This window comes from Cariama cristata, unplaced genomic scaffold (assembly GCF_000690535.1).
Source record: "Cariama cristata isolate BGI_N322 unplaced genomic scaffold, ASM69053v1 scaffold12341, whole genome shotgun sequence".
In the NCBI taxonomy this organism is placed as follows: domain Eukaryota; kingdom Metazoa; phylum Chordata; class Aves; order Cariamiformes; family Cariamidae; genus Cariama; species Cariama cristata.
In genome coordinates this window covers 59,707-76,896 of record NW_009597599.1, presented here as the reverse complement: position 1 = coordinate 76,896, position 17,190 = coordinate 59,707, and the positions used below count along the sequence as shown (strand labels likewise).

The window sequence follows — 17,190 nt, the reverse complement described above, 5'->3', positions numbered from 1 at the left end:
AGGGTGATGATCAGCAGCACAAAGTCGAGTTGGAGGCCTGGAACTAGCGGTGTAGCCCGGGGTGACAACTGGGTCTGATCCTCTTTAGTATCTTCATTAATGATCTGCATGATGGGGGCAGAGGGTACCCTCAGCAAGTTTGCTGATGATGCAAAACTGTGAGGAGTGGCTGATATGCCAGAGGGTCGTGCTGTCATCCAGAGGGACCTCAACAGGCTGGAGAAATGGGCTGACAAATACCTCATGAGGTTCAAGGGGAATTGCGAAGTCCTGCTTCTGGGGAGGAACAGCCCTCTGCACCAGTATATGCTGGGGGCCAACCAGCGGGAAAGCAGCTTTGCAGAAAAGAAGCTGCGGGTCCTGGTGGACACCAGGTTGAGCCAACAATGTGCCCTTGCCGCAAAGAAGGCAAATTATATCCTGGGCCGTATTAGGATGAGTGTTGCCAGCAGGTTGAGGAAGTTGGGCTGTGAGGTCAGATGCTTGTGATCTCAAGAGCACTTTTTTAGCAAACGTGTGAGGATAAACTTTCAAAAAGATGCAAAAACTGACTGAATGCATAGTTAGGTATGCATCTAACTAAATGCATAAAGCTAAGCATAGTGTTGCTTGCTGCAAGGTGCCAACAAGTAGAGCAGACTGTCGGTGCACAGAGACTAAAGGAGGAGGAGCAGTAGTGGACAGAAGATCTTCGTGACAAGGCCTGTGTGCCAGTCTTGAAGATGGAACCGGTGAGTTAGAAAGGCTGGGGACTTCCTGGTGCTTTTGTGGATCTCTGAAGCCTGGAGCTGAGAGGATCAGCCACTGACTTGGACAAGAGGTTGGGCAGACCAGAAGACAGTGTACAGGAGAGACAATTCCAGTGGAACTGCAGGGGGTAGATCGCAGCGTACTGAGCCAAAACCTGAGAGGAGAGCCCTGTCTACAGAGCTCTGGTCAAGTGGAGTGCAGTTACCAGCAAGCTGGGCTGAGCCCTAGGGTATAGCCTATGCCAGTTCTGCATTGGCTGCTCCATATCTGGCAAGCACCGAGTGGCTGCCCTCTTGCTCACAGCAGAGCTTGGTCTGAGCATGTAGAAGGTGACTTCAGTCCTTTTGAATCATGGCTTTGGAGACTTCTGCTTCATGTGGTCATTCATGGAGAGGGAGAGATCTTACTTTGCATGAGATGCTGTGTTCCTCGGTAGCAGTTGGTACATGGCAGCTTTGTCCAGATATACAGCTGACTTTTGACTGGTGTCTGTCCTTGTCTAGCAGGGTGTTTCTCTGAGTCGTGAGTTCAGAGCTGGGAGCAGTTTTCCTATCATCTTATGCAATGTGACTGGGTACTGTGCAGAATCATCATGGGACTCCAAGCAGCAGCAAATTAATCACCACTGCCGTGTTTTTGGAGGGTCAGAGCTGGATGAGTTGCTTTCTCCCAGTATTGATCTGGCTCCTGTGGTTGACTCGGCTATCGTAAATAAACTGGCATTTTGTGCCGCAGTGTAATTTTATCTCTACATGATATGCTTTGGAAGCCAGGTGCATCCCTACTGAATAGCTCTTCCTGCAGTTCTGATGGCAGCAGTGCCTGCTCTTGTGCAGAGAACAAGTGGAAGGAGGCAATATTTTTTGTGCATCTTTATTCTGCACGGGGGTATTCAGGCTAGCAGAACAATTTTGGACTGTTCAGAGAGGGTTGCTGCAGAATTTGGGCAGCATCAGGCTTGACTGGTGGATGCTCATTTTTTTTTTTTTCCTCAAAATGAACTTTCTCAAGTTAAGCAAAGCCTGCATCAGATTTCTAGTCATCATGTATAGCTAGAACTGTCTATTTTGGAGCAGCCTAAATGCTGGCTATGAAAGTGATTCATTCTCTACACAACTTTGTTACTACAATAAAGTTTGTCTAAAGCAGTATGTACAGCTGCTAGTTTTGCAGGTGTCAGAATATTAATTTTGAGTTTGTTTGCTGTTCCAGGTGATTATGCTGGTTTCCCTGGATGTGGCTTACTCAGGCTGCACAGCACTTACCGTCATGATCTCAAGATCTACGCCTCAGATGAGGGACGAGTTCAGATGACAGCAGCAGCTTTTGCAAAGGTCCTTCCTCTCTTTTGGGCATCTGTTAGTTCTGCTGCATTAGTCTTAAAATCCACCAATTCTGAAGGAAAACCCTTGGTGATGAGGAAGGAGCTGTCCTAGGAGCTTCCCCCTCTCTGTTGGGAGGATGGTGGTACACTATGCTAATAGCAAGTGTATGGGACAGTACTGGAAATCCAGTGTAGCTGCACGTGTATGTTACCTTTAGTATCCTGTCCAGGACAGGACTCTGACCAGAGGAGGATCTATTTATGGACTGCTGCTGATGTTAGAGCACATCAAACCTGTTGCTGAGTATTACTTGCTTACAAAATGAGTGTTTCTTGGATAACTGCCCAGCCAGAGGAGTGACTGCTGGATTTAAAAGGGCAATGAAATGTCTTTGGTGCAGTGTGGCGTGGGGGTTGGGGAGAAGACGGGTTCATCTGCAGTTAAACTTGAGCCAAGGGGAATCCTGTGGTGACCTTCAGAGGTGTTCTTCAGAGCCTCTGCTGTATCAACATTTTCCAGCAAACTGAGTTGGCTGCTCAACAATTACCTAGATAAATCTGGGGCTGCTGCACACAGAGCTGGCCTTTTGCTTCAGATAGCTCTAGAAGCACGCCAGAGTCACGGATGACTGTAGGTGCTGTTGCTGTAAGACTGCTCTTAGTTGAGCAGTTTGCTCAAGTTGACTGAAGGCTGACCATGAGACTGCCAGAAGTGTTTGTTGCTTGGGTTGCACATATCTGAAATCTCGTCCTGCGTTGCTTTAGGGTCTGCTGGCCCTGGAAGGAGAGCTGACCCCCATCCTGGTGCAAATGGTGAAAAGTGCCAATATGAATGGTCTCCTGGACAGTGACAGTGATTCCCTTAGCAGCTGTCAACACAGAGTGAAGGCACGACTGCATGAAATCATGCAGAAGGATACTGAGTTCTCTGAAGAGGATTATGAAAAGGTAAAGCACCTGTGTGGCTTTATTGCTTCCTGTATCTGGAAGGAGAATAGCGTTGCTCCAGTGGTTTGACGTAAAGCCTGCTGGTATGTGAACAGTAGTTTGGTTAGTCTGAGATCAGTTCTGGTCAAAATTACAGGATATAAACAGAACTTAGGAAGGGACAGGACAGGTTAATAGCCCCTACCCTTCTCCAAGTGAAAATCCTCAGTGTTGCTCCACTATCCCCTTTAAGAATCATCATAGTACCTTCCTCTTCTGTTAGAACTTCCAATGCATTTTATTCTCATGAGTGAGCTAAAAGAAGAGTTCTCGTGGTTTACTGCATGCTGCCCAGAAAAATCCCAGTTTCTGTGGACAGGGAGTATGCCTTGCCAGATTCTAGATCCGTGTTCTGCACATGTGTGAACAGATCTTTTGGATACAAACCCTTTTGTGGTCCTATCCATGTCTGATAACTGCAGAGTAGAGAGCATGGGCTACATCCAACACAGCAACCAATAAAAGCACTATAACTGCTTTTCCGACAAATCTCCAAAGCACTACTTTTCCCCGGCTCTGAGATCTGGTTACTGGACTGAAATCCATTACCATTAAGGAACGTATTTATCACCTCAAAGAACTACTTAAAACTTCTATGAAGGCCTTCTGCTCAAGCACAGAAGCCAAGTGAGACAAGAGTGGATATTGTAGGTGGAGTGAGGTCTGATCTGATAGGAGCAGTCATTTGCTCCCTCTGAGGAAATCTTTAAAACATGCCTAACTATGCCTAGGAATAGGCCAGCTTATTACGCTCAGCTGGGAGCACAGCTTTTGTACCTAATCAGAAGGCAGTACAGCTGCAAAAGGTCAACATGTTGTGTTTCCAGTTTGTAAAGATACTAACTAATCGCTACTGGTATCTTCTCTCAGCTAGCACCTACAGGCAGTGCTTCTCTGCTCAACTCCATGACATTTATCCAGAACCCGGTAGAGGTCTGTAACCAGGTGTTCACCCTGATTGAGAATCTCACCTCCCAGATACAGAAACGTCTGGAAGACCCAAAATCTGCAGGTGAGCATCAGAACTGGAAAGGCTCTCGAGCAGATCCGTTTAGTTACATCTTCAGAGCTCCCAAACACTACTATAGTTTATGTTTGTCTGTAGCAAGGAAATTCTAAAGTGAAATTCTGTATGTGCTATTGATGTAGAAGGCTCTTATTCCACTTTCAACTACTGGTAAAGAGAGCTGTAATGTAAAGGAAATGGTATGTGCATCTTGGGTTTAAAGTGAATGTAAACTGCAGCAGTATGGCCTGGAGAGGAACACCTGATTTTTTCAAACATTTCCTGGAGGGGAGCTCAAGACTATAAACGGCAAGTTTTTCAGTCACAACTTGTTCATGTCTAAGAACTTGCCTGATAAGAGTGCAGAGGTTTTAAAAAGGCATCTGTGGGACATTTCACATGATTAATGGCAGACATAAGCCAACAGGCAAGCAGTTTCATTTTTCTCAAGTATTTCGGAAGTAGCTTATTGCTGCAGGTTAAAACTCCATGCAACAGGTACAGTGGCTTTTCCAGTCTGGGATTCCTGGGGGTGACATAATAATCAGAGACCTGTGCTGGGAGAAGTCAGTCACAGCTGTCACTTGAAATATAAGCAGAACTAGTCAGGATTTGAATGTGGTTTGGTGTTGTCTGCTGTTTAGACCTGCAGCTGTACCACAGTGAGACTTTAGAACTGATGCTGCAACGCTGGAGTAAGCTGGAGCGAGATTTTCGCATGAAGAATGGGCGCTACGACATCAGCAAGATACCTGATATCTATGACTGTATCAAGTATGATGTACAGCACAACTGTGCGCTGAAACTGGAAGGCACAGCGGAACTCTTCAAACTCTCCAAAGCCCTGGCAGATGTGATCATACCCCAGGTATAGCCTGTACTGCCTGTGTGACTATGTCTATGGTGTCTGTTTCTGACCCTTGCCTTGTCTGTTTTTTCTCGTTTCTCTTGCATGTTAACTCTCAAGACAGCGTATCACAGGTATTTCTCAGATACATCTCTTAGTGTTTGTATAAGGCCAAAAACCTTTATGACTTAAGATGTGGCAGGGCTGGCTTCTTGGATGAGGATTCTGACAGTGTCAGAAGAAACAAACAGCTGATGCAGCAGCTTTTCCACGTTCATCACAGTGCATTATAGCACAACTTTGAGCTGAGTGTGTGTGGTATAGCAGTATCCTGTTCTCCACATACAAGATTGTACAGGAGAAGAGGGATTTCTGTGTTAAAGTGAAGGCTTGTTCTGGCAAGTTTGTTATTCATGTCTGACTAGAACTTGTTCAGTTCGCAGAGTTGGCTTACTCCTCTCAAAGTTTATGCCCATAAACATGGGAGGACAAAGGAGGGCCACATGCAGCGGATCTCTGTATTCACCATTGTTTTGTCCCACTTCTGGCCGAAATGCTTCGTTTATATGGGAGGAGTTTCTGCCTTCTACCAAGGTCCAATTGCACTTGTGCCTATGTAGAGCAGAAGTGGTCTTCTGAACTTTTTCAGTGTTCCTGATGAGATGCAGTTTGGCTATTTCCAGCATAGCACTTCAAGTTTTATGTTTGCAAATAGCAGTCGTTGCATTAATGCTCATGCCAGGGTATAAGTTTGTGTGTCATGAGAGGAGGTTCCCTTGTAGTACTTGTGCCTCTCAGCTGTTGGAAGAATACTGACAGTCATGTCTAGACAGATTGGGATTCTTGGAGGAGTCACTGTCCTCTGTTACCCTCTGCAATATGGGTGGGGGGGGGAAGAGAAAGTTGCTGAGTGACATTTCCTTTTCTGTCCTTGCTTAACTGTAGTGGTGCTTGCAGACATGACTGTTGAAATCCAGCCTCTCTCCGTGTGAGGGTGTAGCAAAGAACGAGGCCTCAAGGGTATCTATTGTTTTGTTCCTCCAGGAATATGGCATTAATAAGGAGGAGAAACTGGAGATTGCTATTGGCTTTTGTCTTCCTCTCATTAAAAAGATCCAGTTGGACCTACAGAGAACCCATGAAGATGAGTCTGTCAACAAACTACATCCCCTGTAAGGATTGTGCTGCATGCTACTGCTGCTGGGGCTGGGGGGGTCAGCTTTGGAGCAGCGTGTTGGAATCACAGCAGAGGAGAGTACTGGTGTGGAAGGAAGCACTGAGCATACGCTGAAGGACACACCAAGAGGGAGGCATCTTGGTGCTCCTAGAGCTAGAAGGGAAATAGAAAGGCACATTGAGACTACTGAGCAGGAGCACGGTGCCACAGAAGCTTAAACCCATTGTAGCTGGATGGTGGTGCCTTCATCCTTGTCTCTGCAAGGGGCAAGTGCTAGTATGATGAGGCCGCCTCTGCCCCGCCATGTGTCTCCATTAGGATACCATAAAACTTGCTACTTCTGTGCCCAGTCCTCACACTGTTTGTTCTGTTCCTGCTGCTCTTTGACAGTTCCCAGTGTGGGGTTATCTTATTCCGTTAAGCATATGATAGATGTTACTGTATGATAGATGGCAATTCCTTGGCAGGCTATGAATAACACTGGGCTGGTTTTGGTTTAGGTACTCAAGAGGAGTTCTGTCACCAGGTCGTCACGTTCGGACACGGCTCTACTTCACCAGTGAGAGCCATGTGCACTCTCTGCTCAGTATCTTCCGCTATGGGGGGCTTCTGGATGTAAGTGTCCCAGCAATGCTCACAGAGTAAGCCTCCCTGCTTTTCTTCAGTGGCCCTTTCCAAGGTGGACAGTGTATGTTTGTAGGTAGCCCCTCTAGGCAGCTCCCACAGTAATGATGTGCATCAGTGGCCTCTGGCCAACTCCATCTCTGCTGTGTTTGCATGCTGCAGCTTCCTGCCTCTCTGGCATGTAGGAGGATTGTTCTTCCTCAGTCCTGACACTGCTCGCCTTGCTTGTAGAGAGGCATGTTTTCTCAAGAGCTGTGCTGCTGGTTTCAGATGAGGAGACCACTTATCTGTGTAGGAGAGCAGCAGTATGAGGCAATGGGAATGAGGGAATTTCTCTGCTTGCTTCCTTCAACCCTTTATTTCAAGAGCTTGGCCCTGTTATTTAGTGACTTTCTGTCAATTCTAAGTCAAGGAAATCTGTTTGGTTACAGAGGAAGTGGCTTGAGGTTGCAAATGCATAGGGGATGCTCTCTACCAGGGGGACAGATGACACATTTTTAGGGGACTAATTCACCCAGTCCAACCTTCACTTGCTCTCATAACCTGCTTCCTGAAGGAACTGGCATGCAGACCCTGAGAAGAGCTCTGCTTTAGACTCCTCGAGAGGCTCTCTGATTTATCTTCCCATTTTTAAGCATGGTGTTCTGAAATGCCTTGAGAGTTTGGGCTTGCTTAGCAGGTGTGATTTCTGATGTCTGTGGAGGCTCAGTGTATCTATAGGCAGTGATCATGCAAGTACCTCTGAACTGCTCACTGAATAAGATGCTACTTTATTCCCTGACTGGAGGGTCAGAGGATGCTGTGTTACCAGCACAGAGATATTAAGCTGCATCTGGGTTGGTTTGTACCGATGGGGTTCATTTCACGTCCATCAAGGTGGTGAGATGCTCCACAGCAGCATGAGTGGCGCTTCAGGTATGGCCATTCCCTAGCAGTGTTGGGAAACAAAGAGGGGTGGGCTGCCCTGCCTTGTGGAGCCCAAGGGTCCAGTGTGGCTCTGTAGACTTTTCATTCAGCGTCATGTAAAAGCAGCTTCACTTGGTCCCTTATTTAGTACAAGTTCATCCCTTGTGCTTTTTTTGAGGTTTCTGTAAAATACTCCATTCTGTAGGTCACTATTTGAGAATGACTGTGGGAACCTGCTGTGGGTTATGCTTTTGTCCAGTCAGCATGGCATAGGGAGCTTGCAGCTGGATGTGCTCAGGTCTGCACGCGGATTGTGTGGGTAGCTGTAGTGTCCCTCTATGCAGTTGCTCCTTACTGTAAGCACCCCGCCCTCATTGCAAGGTCATCTCTCTTCATGCAAGTTAAGCAAGGTGGGTTTTGTCCTGATAATGTTGTTATCTTGTGGAGAGACAAACTCTCTCAGACCCATTTCACTGAATGCTGCAAGGTGTCTGCTGTTGCTTATTCTATGCGACTGTTTATGTGTATATATCAGGAAAACAAAGACCAGCAGTGGAAGAGAGCCATGGACTATTTGAGTGCTATCTCAGAGCTGAACTACATGACCCAGATTGTTATCATGCTCTACGAGGACAACAACAAGGTGAGGGATATAGTTGTAGGATAAAATCCTTCCTGCGATGATGCAAGGCACAGTCCCCAAGAGATGAGTTCAGCTGGGAAGCCTGTAACCTAAGCTCTCTCCGCTTGTGAATAAAGATGGACAGATCATTAACACAACTGCTAGTTCTTATTTTTAGGTGGGAGACAGTGACCTAGTTAATGCTTGTTACGTGTAAGTGGAATGTCACCCTGAGCAGTAGTACCAAACTTAAGTAATCAATACTATCTATTTTAAAGCATTTCCTAACACAAAATAGTTTTCATTTTCTTAATATTAATTACAAATGAACAGCAGGAAAAAAAATTTTATTTGGCAGTTTTTTCCAAGTATTTCTAGAAAATAACCAGAAATTCCACATTCGTAAACTTTTTTTATTTAAAAAATATACTGGTATAGTTAGGGTAGTATCTACTGATATCTTCAGGAGGTAAAGAGAATAATTTAAAAAACAGCTGGAATGTGGAAGCTGATGGTGGTGACCATAAGTAGATTTGGCACTGAATTGCATGTTCTGAATCCCAGGTCCCGTAACTCAGGTCCTGTACTGGGTCAGGGGAGCAGTCTCTTTCCTCTGTAGCTATAAAGTTAGAATCTTGTATTCACAGAGCTGATGTGGGGTTCTAATGGTAGAAGTGAAATATTTCCTAGTGCTGTTTGTCCAAAAAGAAACAGATGTCTGAATAGAGCTCTTAGGAGTGGTATAAATCTGTTAGTAAGTAGAGCAGGTGAAACTTTTGGGTTTACATCATTAGTGCCAGATACAGTAAAAGCTCTGGCTTCCTTTAAAAAAATATAAAAAATTAATATTAGAGACTGTTACTTAAATCTTGGAACAACCTGACTAAAGTTCCAGGAGGGAACCAGTCTCTCCCTGCCCAAGTGTGTGCTGGTTTTGCAACAGGGGTGGATCAGAAGGGGCTATGTTTTAGGCTTGTATATATGTACACATATAGCCTGATTCTGTTTTGGTCCTCTGGTGGCTGTTGTCACAAAATAACAACAATTTGAATGCCTCAGCTTTGTGCTAATAAGGGCTGTCCTTTTGGATGAGACAAACCTAGAGCCATTATGTTCGTGGTTTCTTGTTGCTTCTGCTTCCCTTCCAAAAGGATGCGCTTGGGATGCGTGCTGCACTGGCATGGCAGGATGGCCCAGGTCCAGACGGTGGCCTGTGCTGACAGTGGGACTGATTTTTACTTATTTAGTTATTCCCTGTGCCTCGTGTTCACAGGACCCATCTTCAGAAGAGCGTTTCCATGTGGAGCTGCATTTCAGCCCTGGCGTGAAAGGCTGTGAGGAAGACAGAAACGTGCCCATGGGGTTTGGCTTTCGGCCTGCCTCCGCAGAGGTGAGCATGCTGCCTGGACATAGGCTGCCCTGCCCAGGGGGGATATGGTGAGCGCCAGCCCGTTGGGCACGTTGCTGCTCTGCCGGGCTCTGCTGCCGTCCAGTCTCCAGCAGCAAAATTTCCTCTGACCTTTCTCGTGTGCCCGCAGGCTGTTAGCAGGTTATGTTCCCTGCCTAACTTCGAGGGTTTGTGAGGGCAGTCTTTGAGAACGCTGGTATCCTCCTGAGCTCAGCAGAGCTGGGAGATCCAAGGCTGGAGGCAGTGCCAGGCAGTGCTTGCGAAGGCCATGCGCCTGTAGGTGTCAATGTTTCCTTGCTGCAGAATGAGGACAAGAAAGCAGACCAAGGCAGCCTGGAGGACCTCTCCAAAGAGAAGATCATCGATGAGCCAGACCGCGCACAGCAAAGGTCTCCGCAGCCTTCCGAGCCGGTCAGCATTCAGCGAAGATCACCGCTGATCAGGAACCGGAAGACAGGGTCCATGGAGGTAACAATGTGATGGGTGCCCTTGGTTGTTCTAATGAAGGTGTTTTGCTTGGTTTTGGTTTCCTGGCATTCCTTTTAGCATGCCAGAGTTTGAGTTGATTCTGGAAAAGGATCTGCAGAAGTGAAAGAGGGATTTTTTGGAAGGCAGATCTCCCAAACTTCTCCTCATTGAGGAAGGACAGGGGGAACACAGGTCAGAGGAACTGATGAGGAAGGGCAAGTAAGGAAATGCTTGAGAAAGTGAAGAATTACTTGGGTTATATGCTCTGTTGAGGTGTCAGCATAACCAGCTATGAGACTGCATGCAACCTCTTCACCTAGCCACAGTGACATCTTTGCCTTCCCTTAGACTCCAGCCTTTTCCTCTCACAGTTCAGCTCCACACTTCTTGTTCCTGCCTCCCATCTAAGATCTCATGCAAACTGGAGCACCGTGCTAACCCGTGGGTTTATTACGGAGTATTTAAACTCTCAGGGTTTAGAATTGTCCCATTCACTGATCTGCTAAAGTAACAAAGATCAATTTTACTGTTCTTACTTCTCTCCTTCAGGGCCATTACATGTCGTAAGGCTAACTTCACAGTCAGCAGGTAGCTGGCACCTTCAAAGTGCTCTAGAATTACCCCTCCTTTGGAGGGATTTCACAGGCATTTCTGCTATCTGTTTTCTGAACCAGTGAAAGCAGAGAGTTAGGGCTTGAAGTATTTGTTAGCTGACTTCCATCTGTGTCTCTCCTGATGTAATCCTTGCATGCAGCACTCGGGGTCTCTTTGTAAGAGGCGCATACTAAGTTGAAGGGGATATACTTTCCTGCTGCTAAAGAAGGAAGACTATGTCCCAGTGATCCCAGTAAGAGTCTTGGGAGACAAGGAGCTCAGTACATGAATCCCTTCACACTTTTGAAATCTACACTGTTTCACAACCCAACACAAACTTGAAATTAAAATTGAGCGTGCACTGTCACAATCTTAGCATATGAGTACTTTTATGTTTCTCGAAAATTGTGACTTTAAGGAAGAGACGTACTTTTCTTTACCTTCAATTGACATATAAAGGTTTTTGAGACCAGTGGGTAACTTAGAGCACAACACTGATTATACTGTCTGTCTTTGCAGGTGCTATCTGAATCTTCTTCCAAATCAGGAGGTTATCGCCTCTTCAGCACTTATTCCAGGCAGTCTTCTGAGATGAAGCAAAGTGGCTTAGGTACTGTACTTGACCTGTGACCAGCCTGCTCGCCTGTACCTCTGTATTTCTGTGGGCATATGCCTGTCTCTCCACATGTACATCTGGCTTAAGTTCCTTGTATATCTCTCTGTGTGTATTATGTCGTCTTTTAGTGTTACTGCTTAGACCACTGTAGAGACTATCTTACGTATTTCCTTTTGTGTATGATCTTCTCCTTCAGCTTCTAGCAACAGAAGATGCACTTTTCACCCTTTATAGTATGAGAGCAACAAAGCAAGTTGCGTACTTGCAGGCCGGCCTTCTGGTTCCATGTTGCTATCATTTGTTCTACCATTTCTGAACTTAGTAGGAAGAGATGATTTTATGTGAGAACTAGCATGCTTTCTGTTCTGCGAAACAGTAATTTACACGCAAAGCTGCTCTTTATGTAAGACTGTTGTATTTCTACCTTTGCTTCGCAAAGATCTCTTGTATGGAACAGAACTGTAATCTGCAACAGTGTTTGACAGCTCTCTAATTGAGCTGGAATCCCTGCCATTAGATTGACCATAATGCCAAAGAATTAGCCATTCTTTGCATGGTAGCCAGCAGAAGAGAATATTTTGGGGCACTTGGTGTTTTCTGCCTGTCCTTGAGAATACCATTTCCTGTTGTCCTGACCTAAACCATGTCTTTATAGTTGAAATTCTTCCTAAAATATTTTTGCTAAAGCAAGATCTATTTGGAGACTGAAAGGCGGTCTTTGGTGTCATGAAGTTCAAAGATAGCTGTGAAACCTAGATCTTGCAGGTGACTAATAAGCACCAGGAGGTGGAAGTGCCCAAGTTATGTCCACTTTCTTTTCCTTTAAAACCATTTTTGCATTATGGTGTGGCCGTAGACTTGCAGCAGTTCTGACTCATCAGTTCTTTACTCTGTTCTGTGGACAACCTGCAGCCAAGAGGTTCCTGAAAGGCCTGATCACTTCTTTGTCACTTTTGAGTGAGCTGCTTCTTTGGAAGCTAATTCTTACCAAGTAAAGGGAATTTTCTTCAGAGTGGTTAGGAAGTATCCCTGGAGTCTGCCAGCTATGCTCCCAGCCAGCTGGAAAAATCTAAGAAGGAATGGCTGATGCATATTATTTTCATAAGGGCACAATAGCCGTGGCCATAGTGGTTTTTGAATGTGCTATTTCATGTGGTGCATCTACTGACTTCTGCCTTTCACAGACCACCTGCAGGATTAAGTGAGCTGTAATAGACTGCCTTGCTTAGGCTTGAAGAAACCGGTGGTCATTCTCTGAATCCATGTGTATCAATATGAGAACTTTTGAGATGGCACACAGTCGAAGAAGTGCATCTGCTTGGAGAATTACTGAGTACATCAAATGCTACATGCAAACTATCTTTACTGTTTCGATGTCTGAGTACCAGAAGGCATGTGCTCCAGAAAGCAGATATTACAGCCTATTTACTACAGCCTTTTCCAGGTTTCTGAGGAATGTCTGTTTTGGCATTAGAGAAGACTACTACTCTACTGGACCCTCGTACAGTACTACTTTTCCTTGACAATAAAATTTGAAGTGTGATCGCAGCAGGTTTAATTTCAGGTTCTTGCCTGACTTGCCTTGCTGAGAAGCCTGCGCTGGTCACTCTCCCAGCTGTGAAGCTCTGCAGAGACAAAGCTTTGAGTAGGAATCGGTAGACCTGATCTGTTACAGTAGACCTCTAGCTGGATACTCAGTCCAGCCATCATTCTTCTCTATAGAGTCTTGTAGCTGCAGGCACAGAAGGGTTGAGCTGGAGAGACGTGTGGTGCAACATCAGCTTGTGCAATCCCTGGTTATTAGGATATCTGTGTTTCTGTGAATTTCTCTTAATCTGAGAACTGTTGTGAAGAATGATGCCTCTTTACCTGTAAAAGTGAAGCTTTTCAAGGAATCTTCCTGATTCCTTTCCTGCTTGCTTTGTAGAAATCTAATTTCTTCCCCCTTTAGGATCTGAAATGTACTCCCTCTGCAAAAAATAATATAGAACTCACGGGAGCTTGAACTTTGGCTTTAATACTTGTCTCAGCAGCTGTGCTATGAGGGGGTTCATTCAGGTACTACCAGCTGTCTCTGATCTTTTCTGAAGTTGAGCCTATCTCCTGCTGCCTGACCTTGTCAGTGGCTGGCTATTGTTATCTCTGGGACAATGGATTCTCTGGGAGAATGTTGGTTCAGGTATAACCTCATATGTTTAGGCATACAGGAACGGGGAGCAATACAGAGCTCCTGTAATAACCCTGCTGCCATACCTGTGTCTTTACTTTAAAATGTCTTGAAATGTCTGTTTGGAAAAGGGGTGGGCTGCAGCTTGCTTTGTCTATGCAAAGTGATGCTTTGGAGTATGCCACGTTTTTCTGGGCAGGAGCAAGTGCATTACTGTAGATTGTCTGCAACAGTGCATATGCTTCTAGCCTGAGAAGCCTTGGGGAGTTTCAGTGCCTTTCTTTGCTTGCAAGAACAATGCAAAATGGGGTAAAATTACTCCTTGCTGTTCGAGCAATAGAGGTGGTGTATTGCCGGTGGGCATGAAGCTTTGTGCTGAGACTCCCATAGGGAAATAAGAGATGTCTGTTTCTTAAACATCTGAAACATTGAATGTACATCTGAAAATTAAATACACAAAAAAGATCCAGCACATACAGTAATTTCTAGCAAATGTAGCTACATCTGAAATCCAAAGGCTAGTATACCATTATGTTCTCTAGAGTATGTGAGTGTGTGTGTGTGTTTACTTTGGCTACAGTGGTCTCCTAGAGTTTACTGTAGACAATTGCTGTCGTCCATAGAGTCATCTTTGTAAATTCTTTTCTGGCTTAAAGGTGCTAACAAAATGTCTCCGTTTACTGTAGGATAGCAGAAACACTGGGGTATCATTAGCTTATTGATTAGTGGCATGAGACTGCTCAAGATAGAAAGTCTTAAGTAAAAAATCTTCTGTTCCATTTTTATCTGCCAGTAAATGAGTCTGCTGGGATTTTTTTTTTGGTTGGTTTGTTTGTTTTTTAAGCCATGGAAGGACAATTAGGAGCATCATTCTGGCTGCTACTTGACAAAATTTTGTTTGCATTCTGACGGATTGCAGTTCATGCTGAGCCAGCGCTGAGCTTCAATTTAAGGCATTAGGAGGAAATTTTCTAAGACTTGTGTATCAGTCACCCTGCAGGCAAGAGTTCTTTGCCTGTTTGTGCAAGGACACATATGTGCTAGTCTGTCCTGTGGAAAGCTACCAGCAGTGTCACAGTGGTGGAATAGCTTAAGTTCAGTGCATATGAGGACCCTTTCGGTCATCCCCCACTGTTCCCAGGAGCAGATGTCATCAGATTAGATTGAGTTTACATGTGAATAGCTCAAAACTCAGGTTCTATGTGTTTTCTCCAAAGAAGCTCTGGAAGGAACTTTGCAGAGAAAGATCTGGGGTCCTGAAGAGCAATGAGTGGGCATGAGGCAGCAGTGTGTCCTTGTACCAAAGAAGGCCAACAGGATGCTTTGCTGGATTAACAGGAGTACAGCCATCAGGCTGAGGGACTTGGTTCTTCCCCTCTATTCACCTCTTGTGAGACTGCGTCTGAAGTACTCCTGTCCTGTCCTGGGCTCCCTAATGCAAGAAGGGTGTGGAGGTAGTGGGTGTAAGCCCATTAAGGGGCAGTGGAGGTGGATGGGTGATGGAGCACACTATGGACCTTGGAGAAGGAGGAGAAGCCGAGAGGACGGGGCTCATTCAGGTCAGAAGCTGTGGGGAGTGGAGACCTTAATGCTGTTCAGCCACCTAAATGGGAAGAGAAGCTGGACAGACCGTCCTCCAAGTCACGTGGTGATAGGACGAGAATCAACAGACACAAGTTGCTGCATGGGAAATTTCTAATTAGCTAGGGGGAACAAATTTTTCACCATGAATGTGCCAGATATTGGAACAGAGTCCCAGAGAGGCTGTAAAGTCTTCTTTCTTGGAGGTATTCAGTACTTGACTGGACAAACCCTAGCAAGCTGATTCAAGCTGGCCCTGCTGGGGCATTGGGAAAGAAGCCTCTAGAGGTTCCTTCCAACCTAAACCATGCTATGATGTTGTATTTTAGAATCAAGAGCTGCTTGCAATATAGGCAGGATCTTTTCAACAGTTGTACTGTTCCAGTTAAATACTAATAGGCAGTATGTCACGTTTTTTGCCTTGGCAGACAAGGTGAAACAAGATCAACCTGCTTGTTTCTGGTAGCTTTTTGTATGTGGGAGTAATGTAGCTTTTAGCAGTTGGTATTCTCAGTACAGAATGCAGTACCAAGATGGTTTAGCAAAGAATTTATAGCCAATCAGTGGCTTTGTCTGGCCGATAATAAGGTTTTGTCTTGCTCACAATTGCATTCTTCAGTCGAAAGAATCCTGTTTCTAATGCCTGATATTCCCTAAATATCACATAAAGTCAAGTCACTCCACAGAACACTGTGTCTTGGAGAAGCAAACACCAGCAGTTGTCAAACCCATCGGTATTTGCTTGTCCTCCTATGCATGAGACTGTCTTGCATGCCATATTCGTCACCACAGGGTAAGCAAAGTTCCATGCTGTGTGCACATCTGGTGCTTTGCAAGGGTAGTTCGTGGAACAACTGGATCTACTCTGGAGCAGCAAGACATGACCATGTGGATGTGAAATACCGTCTGGGCAGCAGCTTGTTAAAGAAAGCTCTCTGGTCACATTGCTTGCTTTACCGCTTGACAGAGTGATTAATTCACATTTGCTGATCAACAGATTAGTCAGTCCTTTCTTCTTCTTGGTATCCTACAGAAAAAGGAGCTTTCCAAAGAGAAAGGGCAGAAGAGCAGAGAAATGAAGCCCTATGACATCAATGTCAGTGATTTGGCATCCTGGCTTTTCTGACATGAGTATGTAGATTTGCTGACTGGAGGGTGTCAAGGTGTTTCTCCTAGGTCAGGGCAAGAAAGCCAAATGGAAATAAACCCCTGGGCAAAGTTAGGAACTTGGCCTGGTGCTGAGTTTTAGGCTACCTGTTGTGCATTTGGCACTACTGAATTTAGAATGGAGAATACTGCCTCCCTATGCTCCCCAGAATAATTTTTTTTTTTTTCCTGAGACTTCCTGCAAAGTGGCCAGTTCATTCCTCATTCTTTGACTAACCCTGCTTTTCTGTAGTTGCATGCAGTGGAGATGTAATACTAATACCTTCCATGCCTTTCCAGGGTCTCAATGCACCGGCCTGTTTAGCACCACTGTGCTGGGAGGCTCCTCCAGTGCCCCCAACCTCCAGGACTACGCACGCAGCCATGGCAAAAAGTTTGCCAGCAGCCTGACATACAAAGACGGTATGTGTGTTCCCTGTGCAGCAGGTGGTTAATTTATGGACTTTGATGTCTCTGGATGCTACTGACACAAAGACTTAGACTGCTAAGAAGAAAGACATTTGAATGTGTATATTCACCGCATCTACAGTAATGCTTTTTATCATATCCCAAAAAATTGTGATCCTTGCTAGGACAAGACAGGAGCTGACATTGTGTAAGGAGTTTTATGCTGATGTGTGGTATTGCTGGGGTCTGATTTAGGGCTGACATTTTAATACTACTTGCTGTTGTGGAAGAGGATTTATTGGTCTAGATATTAAAGAGGTTTGTCCTGGTATGGAAATCCAGCACATCACACACCTCCCTGTACTCAGCCCTGATGAGGCTGCACCTCGAATACCATGATCAGTTTTGGGCCCCTTACTACAAGAAAGACTTTGAGGTGCTGGAGCACGTCCGAAGAAGGGCAGCAAAGCTGATGAAGGGTCTGGCGCACAAGTCTGATAGGGAGCAGCTGAGGGAGCTGGGGGTGTTTAGTCTGGAGAAGAGGAGGCTGAGGGAAGAG

The 17,190-nt window shown here is 45.4% G+C and overlaps 1 protein-coding gene across 1 annotated transcript in view; it reads left to right on the top strand.

The window, feature by feature from the left end:
• Positions 1 to 17,190, top strand: part of PPIP5K1 (diphosphoinositol pentakisphosphate kinase 1) — a 46,152-nt gene that overhangs the window by 12,495 nt on the left and 16,467 nt on the right. The window contains exons 15-25 of the mRNA XM_009708957.1: positions 1,963 to 2,084; positions 2,840 to 3,022; positions 3,932 to 4,073; positions 4,712 to 4,935; positions 5,959 to 6,086; positions 6,592 to 6,706; positions 8,157 to 8,264; positions 9,517 to 9,633; positions 9,955 to 10,119; positions 11,233 to 11,323; positions 16,524 to 16,646. Coding sequence (XP_009707259.1) covers positions 1,963 to 2,084; positions 2,840 to 3,022; positions 3,932 to 4,073; positions 4,712 to 4,935; positions 5,959 to 6,086; positions 6,592 to 6,706; positions 8,157 to 8,264; positions 9,517 to 9,633; positions 9,955 to 10,119; positions 11,233 to 11,323; positions 16,524 to 16,646 — 1,518 coding nt within the window. The remainder of the gene's footprint in view (positions 1 to 1,962; positions 2,085 to 2,839; positions 3,023 to 3,931; positions 4,074 to 4,711; positions 4,936 to 5,958; positions 6,087 to 6,591; positions 6,707 to 8,156; positions 8,265 to 9,516; positions 9,634 to 9,954; positions 10,120 to 11,232; positions 11,324 to 16,523; positions 16,647 to 17,190) is intronic.